The sequence below is a fragment of the Eupeodes corollae genome, chromosome 1 (genome assembly GCF_945859685.1).
Source record: "Eupeodes corollae chromosome 1, idEupCoro1.1, whole genome shotgun sequence".
NCBI classification, from domain to species: Eukaryota; Metazoa; Arthropoda; class Insecta; order Diptera; family Syrphidae; genus Eupeodes; species Eupeodes corollae.
Genome location: NC_079147.1, coordinates 228,278,242 through 228,292,509, shown reverse-complemented (window position 1 = coordinate 228,292,509; position 14,268 = coordinate 228,278,242). Strand labels below are relative to the sequence as shown.

At 35.2% G+C, this 14,268-nt stretch overlaps 1 protein-coding gene across 2 annotated transcripts in view; it reads left to right on the top strand.

The window, feature by feature from the left end:
• Window positions 1–4,535: 4,535 nt before the first annotated feature.
• Window positions 4,536–14,268, top strand: part of LOC129942257 (probable serine/threonine-protein kinase DDB_G0282963) — a 65,812-nt gene continuing 56,079 nt past the window's right edge. The window contains exon 1 of one of the 2 annotated variants that reach the window (XR_008781006.1): window positions 4,536–5,467. Coding sequence is in view for 1 of the 2 variants with exons in the window: in XM_056051115.1 (XP_055907090.1) it covers window positions 5,134–5,467 (334 nt within the window). In the remaining variant the exon portion in view is untranslated. The remainder of the gene's footprint in view (window positions 5,468–14,268) is intronic. The other variant, XM_056051115.1, reaches the window with a different exon arrangement.

The window sequence follows — 14,268 nt, the reverse complement described above, 5'->3', positions numbered from 1 at the left end:
CACTTCATTTCCTAAAAACGATAATGCTTCTTCAGTTTGCAACAATTAAGGCATTTGGTAATGTATGTTTGTGTGGAACATTTATTTTGTTGCTTTGTTCAAACTCAGTCAAAATGTGTTCAACTAAATGCTGCACTCCTTACGAGCGTTTCTCTTTAATTGATTCAATCATTAAAAGCTGCAATTTACTATTCTTATTGAATGGTACAATTGTGGAGAAGTGTCTACAAGGGCTGCAGTTGACAGAATCCTTGAATAACTTGTTGCAACATTACAAATGGTACAAGTTTTAATATAAGGTGAATAGCATTTTCCTTTCGGTAAGTATCGCTCTTAATAACAGTAATGTTTTTTTCAAGCAATTATACTTAGATTTTCAAGGCCATCAAATACTTCGGGTTCGTAAGACTTGGGGTGTTCAATTATATAACGTGTAATAGTGAGTCAAGACATAATGGTGGAGTCACTATTTATTTTAAATATATGTGGCAAGCGGCGACAATTCAAATGTATGCGATTGATAAAGACACTTTTGTTTTAGTTTTAGTCGTTGTTTACAAATCCCCAAAAAGAGTTTTTCGTGATAAGTTTATCGAATGGATGGATGAATTAAATGAGTTACCAAATGAAGTGTTTCTTATTATTGATTTTAACATTTACTGGAAGCAGTCTAGTGAACTGTATAAAAGAATGAAAAGATGAGGCTCATTTCTGGTTGAATGGCTACGTAAATAAGCAAAATTGCCGCATTTGGAGTGAAGAGCAACCAGAAGCCGTTCAAGAACTGCCCATGCACTGTTTGGTGTGGTTTGTACGCTGGTGGAATCATTGGACCGTATTTTTTCAAAGATGCTGTTGGACGCAACATTACGGTGAATGGCGATCGCTATCGTTCAATGCTAACAAACTTTTTGTTGCCAAAAATGGAAGAACTGAACTTGGTTGACATGTGGTTTCAACAAGATGGCGCTACATGCCACACAGCTCGTGATTCTATGGCCATTTTGAGGGAAAACTTCGGAGAACAATTCATCTCAAGGAATGGACCGGTAAGTTGGCCACCAAGATCATGCGATTTGACGCCTTTAGACTATTTTTGGTGGGGCTACGTCAAGTCTAAAGTCTACACAAATAAGCCAGCAACTATTCCAGCTTTGGAAGACAACATTTCCGAAGAAATTCGGGCTATTCCGGCCGAAATGCTCGAAAAAGTTACCCAAAATTGGACTTTCCGAATGGACCACCTAAGACGCAGCCGCGGTCAACATTTAAATGAAATTATCTTCAAAAAGTAAATGTCATGGACCAATCTAACGTTTCAAATAAAGAATCGATGAGATTTTGCAAATTTTATGCGTTTTTTTTTTAAAGTTCTCAAGCTCTAAAAAATCACCGTTTATATAGAGTTCGAAAGTCCACAATTGTCCACCAAATACATATATTTACTGATTGCTGTTTAAACTTCTGATTTTTAATTAGTTTTCAATTCATTATCGTACAAAAATCCAATGAAATATTAAAGTAACCCTGTGTGTCCAAATTTGTCTGGCATACACGACCGAGCCACAAACTTTTTGACAAATCGATTATTTTTATATTTTTCATTTCGATCACAAACATAAATATGGTCATTATGAATAGAATAATTAACATGTTCAGAAAAATATGTTAAAATTACGAAACTTCTAAGCAGAAAAACATGGTCGAAAATGGTAACCCGATTTTTAATAAAACTTGCTAACTGACATAGAAAAAAATATAAAGAGGGAAAGAAACATTAAAGATTATTTGTTCTTTAAATTATAATGAAATAGACTGAGATAGTTGTAAGATGGCGAGATAAGATTGCATAAACAGACAAAACTACTTGACTTGTAGATTCCCCTCATATGACAGAGCCGAGCCTTGGGTCGTTGTCTCGGCCCGTTGACTTTTGACTATCTGATAATCCAAATGGATCGGCAGAGCCAAACTGAGCGATTTAATTTTCCCAACAAACAGTTGATTTGGATCCATTTGGTTCTGTCGTGGATGGCTAGTTTAAGACTGTCATATTCAACGCCAAACTATCTTATTTATGTGGAATCTAGTATAATGCCTCTTTACATACAAAATCTAAACGCCAACTATATTTATTTGATAAGGGTGATGAAAAGTTTTGGAAAAGTTGTAGATGTCTGTGAAAAAAGATGCGAAGTTTTACACTCATCATCTATCCAGAGCAACTTCAACACAATATCATTAATTACCAGTTGTCTTCAGAAACCTATTTCAGCAACGAATACACCATAAAAGCTATAAGCTTACTTTTTAAAGCACGAGTTGAAGTTTTTAACTTTATGTACCATCCAGCTGATCTACCTCACATCTGTAATCTTTGCAATAGACGGGAAAATGAAGACGTACTTAAGCCATTTAATAAAACTTTGTATGTTTCAAATCATCGTAAAATTGATATCTTTTTGTATTCCAAATCATTTAAAAATTGATAATCTTTGTTATTGAAATTGTGGTAACGCTATTAATTATTGAGAAGAAACTATTTAATCCATTAGTTATTATTATTGAAAATTTCAGGAATATTAGGCAGATGGCAGAAGAGCTATGTTTTTATTCTCAAGAATTATTATTATAAAGTGCGTTTTTTGGGATTCCATAAAGTGATTCCCAACAAAACCATCCGCAGTAGCCAGATTTTTGTATTTAAAAATTGGTACAACTGAGAGAAGATCTGTCAGAATAATAATAAAAAAAGCACACGTATAGAAGAAAGTTTTGTGAAAATCAAATATTAAAATTAACTTAGCAAAAAAAACTTACTAAAACTATTAAAAGGGACAATTTTCAAGACGAAAAGGTAAGAAAACGTCTGAAAATTGAGATTCTATAAAAAAAAAGTTCATTTAACAATTTCTTCAAGGAGAGTTTTGTTCGTAGACTACTAAATTAACATGTGGTGTGGAAGCTAGCTTGAAGATCGCCTCAATTCTATATATACCTGAATCGAGTTGAAATGAGCTCGATTCCCTCCGGAGATCGGAGTGAAGTCAAAATTTGAGAAGAAAAACCTGAGTGGAGGAGTTGGTTTGATAGAAAATGCATAATGGTCTGTTTATTTTCATATTTGTGTACAAAAAATATAGTTTTCTTTTAATTAAATTAAAAAAAAAAACAAAAAATTGCACATGGAGTAGGTAGCATATTCTTATGTATTGCTGAACTATTCAGTTCTTCCTTGTTTAACACGAATCAAACTAACTCACTTGCACTTCATAAGAAACATCGAAACACCATTTACATTTTATTGTTCTATTGTTTCCTCTTCCAAAATAAGCCTAGTTAGTCATTAACAGAACTAAATAATATCAACAGTAAAAGATTGATATTTTTCCGCAATGGAAATAACATGATTACAAATGCCCAACTAATCAACGAACACAGCCATCGAGATACAAATGCAATATCAATCGAAACAACATTTGGGAACGAAATAACATTCGAGGCTCGTATAAATGTTAAAAACCCATCCGTAGTAAGGTTCTACTCTAAATTTTATCAGTGTTATTCATACTATGGGTATTGTTATTCGTGTAAAATCCCACAATGGTTATTTTACAAAATAGAATTAATTAATCTATCTATCTAATGATGAAAAAAGCCCAGTGCGGTATGAAATGTTAAGCATTCCGTTTTTAAAGGCATTCAGAATTGCAGAAAAAGTTGAGCTGTTGATTTCATTAACCGCCTGAACACAATGAAGCTTAAAGCACTATTCATATGAGCACGACCAAATAATGAACGAATATTCGTCGATTTTGACATTTCTTTCACATGAGAGTTATTAATTCGTCTCGAATGAAGCCACCGCCGAACACTATTCACCTCAGAAACGAAAACAAGAATGATTTGTTAGGTTAAGTACGCGTAATTATATTATTCGTTGCGAGTGTAGATACTGTGGAACGCGAATAAAGTTTGACAGTTCGTATCAACTACAATTTTTTCGCGACGAATACATTTGTATTCTTAAATTTATTAATATATGATGTTGAAAAGTAAAAGTACGAATCAAAAAGAAACTATATTGCTATCGTTTTGTTAAGAATTTGTGTGGAAATATGTCTTCAAACGTATATAAACTCATATTTTGTAATTCATTCGTCGTTCGTTGGTCGCAATCATGTGAATACTACTTAAAAAACACTTGAAGCAAAAGCTGTCATTAAAAACGAGCATTTTGACGTCCACAATATTGAAGCGTGACAACAATTGAATTATCAAGCCATGACAAAAATCTGGGCCACATGAAGCCACAGTAAGCGCTTTAGCTTCGGTTTGAAGTCTACATTGTAGCGCTGTGTGTAGTTTTCGTACTTCTCAACTTTGACAGTACCACAAGCATCAGCTTCACCATTGTGTTCAGCCAGTAAAGATGCCTTTTAAGAATGACAGCCGACGATTCTATTTTATCTTCAAAATCTTTGCTCTTTGGTTCTAACTTTGTAGACAAGACAATAAAGATAAGGAAAAAAGAATTAAGTAAAGCAAATAAGAGGCGAGTTACTTCGCGGTTGCTTGGTTTTGGTTTTCAATTCAATTTTTTTGAAAAACTACTCTCATGTTAAAACATCTTACCTTATTAATTGATTCCATCAAATCAAATAATGTTCTTTGCATTCTTTAAACATTTACTCGCACTCGAAAATTGTTAGCAATTTCATTTTTAACTATGAAATAGAGACGAAAGCAGTTAACAAATGAATGGTGTCAGTTCAGTTTTCGGTCGCCACCGACACACAAAATCAATACTCGGTTTTTCGTAGTGCTATTGTTTGTGTCTGCTTTTGCTTTAAAAGTTTTGTAGGTACATGACAACATTTCTGGAGTTTAATACAATTTTAAATCAAAAATTATCCATGCATGTGTTTTGTTTTGTACATAATTAGATTTCAGAGAAAAGCACAAACCCAATTTTTAAAAAGAATTTAAAGCATTTTGATAATCAAATCATTTCTTTGTCAAGAGTAGAATATTTGGTAAAACATATTTGTCTACAAGACTAGTTCGGCGCGCGCAACGAAGTTGCATTTTTGTTCCGTTGGCAAAAGAAAACTCGAAGACGAAATTTGAAATATGGCGTCACCTGATTCGAATTCATCATCGTCGTTGACAGCTTTGGAAATTAACACGGTTCCAGTTGCAGGTTTTGAAAATTCACCAAAATCTCAAATGGCTTCGTTTTCGGCACTGCGAAAGGAGCATACGTCCTCTGTATCATCGGGTGATACGGAAACATCGCATTTTAGGAGCCTTGCGTCTCCTTTTAGTCATCAAATGGATACAACCACACCATCTCCTCCTAATGTTAACTTCGACATACCTCAATGGAAGAAAGATTTAATTCAAAGAAGGAAGACCAACATCGCTAAGACTATTGCAGCTGCAACTGGAAATAGTGCAAAAGAAGGTAAATATAATTTTTCTTTTAAATTAAGAACACTATTGAAAAATAAAATTCTCTCATCCAATATTAACGAGTATGTGCTCATTAGATAGGGAAACCTTATAAGATCTTGATTGAATGTTAGCTGGAAAATTGAAACTGATTTCAAGGAGTGGGCGATACGAATGACGTACATATATGCAATTTTGTTTACTAATTTTTGAAATATAATCGGATATTTATTTTCATCAGTATTGATGTTTCCGCCCTTCAGTTCCGAACGAAACATGGCCAAAAGTCAGGAGAAGACAAGCGCTGCCTTGGCTTATTGGTTACTTAAATCCAATGAGAAAACTTTTTGTATGGTTTTAGGCATATTTGTACAGTTTGAGTTTATTTCAAATGGAACAATTATTAAACAAAACAACGGCTGTCGTTATCGTTATATTGGTATATTTTAATGGCATTTTGAAAATGTCTGTGTTGTTTTTAAGAATTACTATCCTCAGATTATTTTGATATTTTAGCGCGGTTTATTCTGCGTGCAACAAGATCGTTTTTTGCATTGGGCATTGGTTTTATCTAGAATTGTTGCTCTTAAAACCACGTTTTATGTTGTTTAATTAAGTAATTCCATTGATAAGCGATGAATTACGTGAAGGTCGTTATTCTGCCAGAAGCGATAGATGCTGTGCAAAATCTGTTTGTTCATACCTACATTTTTTTTAAAACAATGAAACCATTTAAATGACTCATCATTGGGTTATCATTATAGGCAAAAAAAAACGATTATAATTGTATTTGTTGATAAAATAACTGAGACCAACCAAAAATAAAGTTCTTTGGGTTGGATATTTTTTGCGACTCATCACAATACATTTTGAACTTTACAAAAGCGAAGTAAAGTAAAACAATTTGCAAATTACTCAACAAACGTTTCGCATTTATACAGAAAGTGCATATGCACTCAAATCTAATGTAATTCTCGCATTGATTTTTGTGTTCTACTTAATTTACTTTTCGTTTTTCATAGCATTGCATATACCTACTCTTTTTATTTTATTTATAATAGGGAATAAAAAGTTATTAAAAAAAGAAAACAAAACAATTCAACCCAAGGAGAATTTAAACCAAAAATAAAAACAACAAATTAGGTTACTCTATACTTTGGCTAAAGCGGTCTCTAGACGTCCAATATTATTGTGCAAAATATTGTACAAAATTATCATTGGCTAGGCGCCCTAGACAACTTATACTTGTGTAATGTAGACAGCATCTTTAGTGATGAAGTTTGTTTTATGGCCATTGCATTTGCAGTTTGATTTTAACAGAAGGAAAAAGAAAGGGCTGAAGGATGCATCGCTTCAAATTACCACAACTTTTGTTCCACCATACCGTCTACATCTTTTTTCAGAATCCGAAATTTGTTTAAATTCTTTTCTATAATTGGTGTGCAAAGAATTTTAATTCTGGGGCCCTACTGTGTAACTCGATTCTACAATCTACTTTCGAACCATCGAGAATCGAATAGTTCTACTATTGCCAACTATATTCTTATAAACTTTCGAATAAACGTAACTCGACATTAGAATTCAAAACAAGGCAAAACCGAAAATAATCACTACATCAAATGTGCTGGCGAGCGGAGTTTTTTTTTTCAAAGTGTAAGTTAAATGTACGGTACGGTTAGCCACCGCGAGGGAGTTAGGCCAAAACCCCCCAAGTCTAAGTTACCATCACTCGGACACAAGAAATCTCGAAAATAAAAACAGATCAGGATACAAAACAAAAAATATTTAAAAATAAGAAAAAGAAAAAAAAAACAAATAACAGATTTAAATATATGCACATATAATATCAGAAGTAGTAGTACCCGTGGCATGATAGTTAGTGCGATGGACTGAAGGCAATTGACATTTACACCACACTCTTCAATAATGCACACCGGACTGACAGTTACAGACAAAGTGGGTAATCACCCGCGAAACTGCTTACAGACAGTCGAGTACGACAGTGATCACTGCGGACTGGCTGCTGTAATGCAGATTCCGAACGAACGCGTGGAGTTGGAGGAATACATTGCAACGCACTCTTACAATTACAGTAAGATGCGTTGGCCTCGTTTCACCAACGCCTTAGCGAGAGAACTTCGTTCGAGTGACATAGCCCCACCAAACAACAGGAACCTGACAAATACAGAAATTGATCAACACTTACAACAGATGGACGAAACAATAAAACGAACGATGGAACGGAAAATCCCAAAGTACAAAGAACGGGACCAAATGGACGCTTACAGAAACGCGACAATTAACGCACTACGTAGGCACAAGAGTCGCTTACTGACAAGACTCAAAAACTTGCACAGACGACTTACAGACCCACGCGACTTGGAGGTTAGGACACTGAAATCGTCAATAAAAAATGTCAATCTGTTGATTAAGGAGAACTACAGGCTATCAATTAACAAGTACTGGGACCTCAAGATCCGGTCAGTTAATTCGAGTGACCCTAGTATGTTCCCCAAAATCAACAAGATATTCAGGAAAAAAAAACGATAATGACCTTCCGTGTCTTAAACTCCAAAGAACTGAAGAGAACAGAGACGTACTCAGGACAGCGCAAATAGATCCAGAGGAAGCCATCTTTGACGATGACTTTTACATAATTGAAGATCCGAAGGAAAAAGTGGAGGCGATGGGAGCTGCTTTCCAGCAAGTGTACAAGGTGAATGTTAGCATTCGCCCCAACCACGACCTGGAAAACAGAGCCCTACTTAATCACTTTTACCTCCGTAATAATATCACACATTGGCGATCTGAGAACCGCGGTTTCATGCGGTTCAATGACGATTCCTTGGCAAACGGGACCAAGTCCCTTGTTAGTGACAAAGGTTGAGCTTCAACTCATCTTCAATTCAATAAAAAATAAAAAGTCAGCAGGTGTCGATGGTATATCCAACGTTGTACTAAGACATTTACCGACGGAAGCAATTGACATTTACACCACACTTTTCAACAATGCACTGAATAATGCATATTATCCAGTGCATTGGAAGACTGCTTTGGTTCATCCTCTCCCGAAAAAGGGAAAGGACAACTCCAACCCGTCAAATCTTCGGTCGATAAGTCTTCTTCCGAGCATCAGCAAAGTTTTCGAAAAAATCATTAATAGGGCTCTGACTAAGTGGGCCGCGGACAACAAAATAATTCCGGATAAACAGTTCGGGTTCAAGGCGGGTCATGACACAATTCATGCTGCGTCTAAACTCGTTTCTGATATCCAATGGAATAAATCAAAACAACAATGCACAGGTGCTGTTCTGGTTGATTTGGAAAAGGCCTTTGACACCGTATGGTAAGAGGGTCTTTACCTAAAACTGAGCAGGCTTGGCATAAGCCTATATATACTTTAGTATGCTTAACGGTAGAAAGTTTGTTGTCAAAAGTGGCAATGTAACTTCTACCATAACATTCTCAAATAATTCGTCGATTCTCTTCAGCATTTACACCAGCGAGCTGCTAGGTAGTCTTACAAAGGCAATTGCGTACGCCGACGATCTAATTGCGTACAGAACGGCCCGAAAGGTTGAGGTTATTAGAATTCTCTTGCAACGTGATTTCGACAAGATTCAGCGATATTGCGACGACTGGAAACTGAAAATAAATGTCCAGAAGTCAGAGACAATTTTGTTCCGGACTCCGTTGGCTAGGGTCGAGAGGGATACGTGCAAGAATTGGCGCAAGATGGTCATCGTTGGTCTCCACGGGCAGCCATTAGCGAGCAAAAGTGTAGTGAAGTACCTCGGTATCTAGTTAGATCAGTTTTATATTTCGACAGACATAGAAATGCTGCTCTGACCAGGGCCAGAGGAGCCTTCGCTCTGACGAAACGGCTGTTTTTTAGCAGTCGGCTTGACCCCAGAGTGAAGGTAATTTGCTACATGGCCCTCATACGACCAATGATCGTTTATGGTTGTCCTGTGTGGTTCAACGTTGCCCCTTCCAAGATGGAGAAGTTTTGGGTGTTCGAGCGGCAGTGTTTACGACGCTGTACCGGCTTATATCGAACAGCCAAATCTTCTTATGTGCATTACTATTCCAACGAGGTCCTATACAACGGGGCTCGAATCAACAGAATTGACAATTTCGTGATAAAACTTGTTCGAGGTCACATTGCAAGAGCTATGTCTTCGACCAACAATTTAATTTTCGGGGCGTTCTATCCGAACGACGAGAATTTTGAAAGTGCACGCTTGAGCGGCTTCATTCCATCAGAGGCATTCCTCTTTTTAGACAAATGCGGTCTGATACAGGATAGATTGGCAGTTCCGTTAATCTACCATGTCAGACAAGGAAGCGTGGATAGACGACTCCCATACAATCGGGACGTCATGGCACAAGGCGGAGGTTCAGTAGGGCTGTGTCCGAACTGGACCGAACTGATAGGGTGAAGCAGGAGAACCAGTTTTTGTGGCTTCTATATAGTGGCTATAGTGGGTAGTCGGGATGGGGTTTTAAGCCTTGGCCGGCTACATACTTGTTTTATAGTTTTAGGGTTTAGTTTTAAGTAGAATAGGCATGGTGGCACAAAAAAAAAAATAAAAAAACAAAAAAAATTTAAAAGAAAAAGAAAAAAAATATGGAATATAAAAAAAAAAACAAAAAAAGACAATAAAATATAAAAACAAAAAACGTTAGATTTGCTGCTGTGGTTGTTCTAGTTTTAAGTAGTTTATAGGTAGAATAGGTAGTTTAAGTAAGCTTTAAGTTTTATATTAAGAACCTTATTTTAAGAAGTTTTTAAGTAAAAATAAAAAAGGATCTTGATATTAGTTTTTTTCAAAATTTTCTAATAAATACAAAAATAAATTAAATTTAAATTGAAGTAAAATAGATCTTAGGCCGAAAGGCAGTAGTTTTAAGTGTTACATGTAGTTTAACTTAGAGTATCCGTATGGGACCTTGAGTTAGTTGTAAGTTATGGGTAATTAGGCTACTTTTATGAATTTTTGTCTAGCTTTAAGATAGGTTTAGGAATTAACTAATAAAAATGAATTAAAAAAAAAGTGCGATGGACTGTCATGCGAGAGGTCTTGGGTTCGATCCCTGCCTAAAGTTTTTTTCAAGGGTACTGCCTCTTGCGAGGAATTGACAAATTCTCCAAGAGTAATGCTTGTCATGAAAAGTGCTTTCTCAAATTGCCGTTCGGATTCGGCTTAAAACTGTAGGTCCCTTCCATCCCTCACAGCAGTACTCGCACACAGAAATGGTTCAGAGTTGTCATTCACTAGGCCCTAGTTTTCAAACGGACTGTTCACCCATTTTTTTTATCAGAAGCCTATTAACACATCGAATTTGATACGGCTATTAGAAACATAAACTGGGACGTTATCGGTTTGGCGGAAACAAGATTTGCAGATACTGGATAGAGCAGAAGTGGTGGTGTGTTATTAGCTTTAAGATCTAATTTAATATGTAGAAAAGTTCCTCTTGAATTCAAAGCTGTAGAACAATTATGTGTTGAAGTAACTTTGCCTTTCTGCTTAAATTGTATTTATTTTATTATATCATACATTCCACCTGATTCGAATATAAGTATTTATTAGATGAATATTGACAATATTTGTAATGTTTTTAGTTTGTGAAAGCCTAATTCTAATATTGTTATTTTGGGGGATTTTAATCTTCCTTATATAAAATGTATTTACTCTGAAACAGATCAATGTTTACTTCCTTTTAATGTCTCAAATGAACTTAAGTCGAGTTTTATTGATAAATTGTTATCCTTTCATTTTAACCAAAATGAATGGTTAAAATGAAGCTCCTATTTTTAAAAATAGTATGCATCATTATGCTTTACAATTGGATTTAAAGATCTTGATTTTGATAAGATTTTAGTAAAGCTTATTATAATGGTATGAACTATTTCTTTAACGCGATATATTGGGACGAAGTTCTTTTCTCTCATGACTTAAAGGGGTTTTACGATTCTTTTATTGCTAAGGTTGAGGAAGCATATAATCTGTTTGTTCCATTAAAGGAGAGAAAGCATAGGAATAAGCCGGATTAGTTTAATAAAAGATTATGTAATCTTAAAAACAAACTTTCCAAAGTGAATAAAAATTACAGAAAGGATCCTAGCTTACGACTTCGGTATATACGATTTAGAAATAAATTTGAGTCTGTAAAAAGGTCTGTATATAATATCCACATATATGCGCTCTATTGAGAGTAATATAAAAAATGACTCTGGCGCCTTTTGGAAGTTCGTCAATTCTAAACGTAAGTCATTATGGTATTCCAGCAAGTCAATCGTCAAATGATGAGGACGTTGTATGCGATATGTTTGCGTCTTATTTCCAATCTAACTATGTTCTTGATTCTCTTACGGCTTCACATGAAATTCAATGTTGTGAAACGATCATTAATTTAGGAAGCTTAAGTTTGTCAGTGGATAAGGTTTTTTCTTCAGCTTTCATCCTTGAAATCTGATTTTAAGCTTACCCCTGATAAATTTTGTTCAGATTTACTTAAAATGTGTGCTCAACTTATCACTTTCTACCGGTGACTTTTTGGATGAATGGAAACTTTCGATGATAAGTCCAATATATAAATCAGGCTCAAAACAAGAGGTTATTAATTACAGACCCACTTCAAAACTGAAATTAATACCGAAAGTTTTTGAAGCGATTGTGAAAAATGCATTTATGACGACGTTAGCTCGAGTATATCCGTAGATAAACATGGTTTCGTTAGTGGTAGATCGACGGTAACAAATCTAGCTTTGTTTGAATTTCTGTATTAAAGGTATTGAATATGGAAACCAGGTGGATTCTATTTATACAGACTTCTCTAAAGCATTCGAGTTCAACATGATATTATGCTAATGAAAAAGAACCTGACTAATCGCAAGCAAAATGTAAACATTGGAACAGTGGTATGCAAAGGAGATTCTTAATCCTTCAGGCATTTAGGACCTCTCCTCTTCATACTATTTATCAATGATCTACCACCTAGAATTCGGAATTCTGACTGTGCTATTTGCAGATGATCTTAAGCTTTTTAAGAAAATTAGATGTGAACTGGATTGTCATAGACTTCCATATGATTTAGATGAAGTGTCAGCTTGGTGTAGTATAAGATCAGTCCTAGAGTATGCATGTTGTATACGGTGTCAATTTTATAGGGTGGGTATAAATCGTATTTAATCTGTTCAGAAAAAATTCTCAAGGTATGCGTTGCGAAAACTTAATTGGGTTGACAATATCTTGCCTAGGTATAGTGATAGATGCTTGTTAATTGACTTGAAGTCTCTTGAAGCTAGAAAAAGGTATAATTTAATAATGCTTGCTAGAGATACTTTCTGTAATCGTATTGACTGTCTAAAATTTCTTTCTCTTTTTTCTTTGTATGCTCCCTCAAGGCAGTTGAGGATGAGGCAGACACTCGTTTTTGTTCCCCGTTCTTTTACAAACTACGGTAGATCCGATTCAAATTCACGATCCAGCTATGAGTAAATTAAAATTCTTGTAAATACAAACTTGAAAATATGGTTTAGTCTAAGAGAGATTTGTACTCGAAAAAAAGATTATTTGGAGAAAAACTGTTGGAAGAGGAAAACGGAAATATTTGTTTCTATATTGGGCAGACCAAAGGCCTATATGGTGTTGGAATGCTTATAAATAAAAAACTGAAGGAAAATATTAAAGTGGTAACTCTACACAACGAAAGAACTGCATCATGCGAGATGGAGATCAACAAAACAAGGGTTGTGATTGTCCAGGTTTAAACTCCCACGGAAGCTTCAAACGAAGAAAAAATTGTTTCTTTCTATGAAGATCTCAATAAAATTATATTAAAATCAAGATCAAAAACGCTAAAGTGCGCTTCAGAAAAGATGGTAAAGAATGTATAATGGGAGAGTACGGATTTGGATCAAGAAACTAGCGTGGTAAAAAGATGATAACATGGCAATGGCTAAATGATTTAACCGTCTGCAACAGTCTTTTTAACAAAAAATAAATGGACATGGATATCTTCAAACCGTTTAGTAAAAATTGAGATTGACTTCATAGTCACCAACAGAAGAAAAACAGTTGAAGACGTCTCTATTATAAACCGGTTGAATTTTGAAAGCAATGCTTCGGGTCGCTGTCCTGTTAAAATATCCAGAATAACGGTAAATTGTCAGCATAATCCATATTTAAATGACTGTCCAAAATGTCCTTATACATTTCTCCTGTCATATTTCCATGAATTTGCACCAATGGACCAACTCCTAAAGATGCAAAACATCCCCAAACTATCACGGAAGTGTTACTGTCTTACAGTTTTTTTTGTGTGTTTCTTTCAATAAAGGACGCCTCATACTGTCTTCCGTCACTGCCAAAAACGTTGATCTTGGATTCGTCGCTCACACGACCAAATTTCAAACTAATTGGCTTTTAAAAAGGTTTTCTTTAGCAAATCTCATTCTTCTAGCAATATTTTTTTTTTGACAGGTTTTTTTTTTTCGTCTAGCAATTCGACCAATCAAATTTTGTTCTTAACGTCGCTTTCGTATGGCTTTTGCTGATAATTGTACATCATAGTTCTCCTCCATTTGGGCTCTTAATTAAACGAATGTTAAAAATGGATCCACTTTAGAAAGCCTAACTAATGTTCTGTCCTTAGCCGGAGTCGTTTTTCGTGGCTTTTTTAGAGGTAGGTTCTTAAAGGTTTGTTGTTTTTTTAAGATATTGAACTGCGTTCCTAACTTTACCTCTAGCAAAACCCAGTAATTTGCTTACTTTCATAACATTTATGTACTTTTTGAAGCATTTG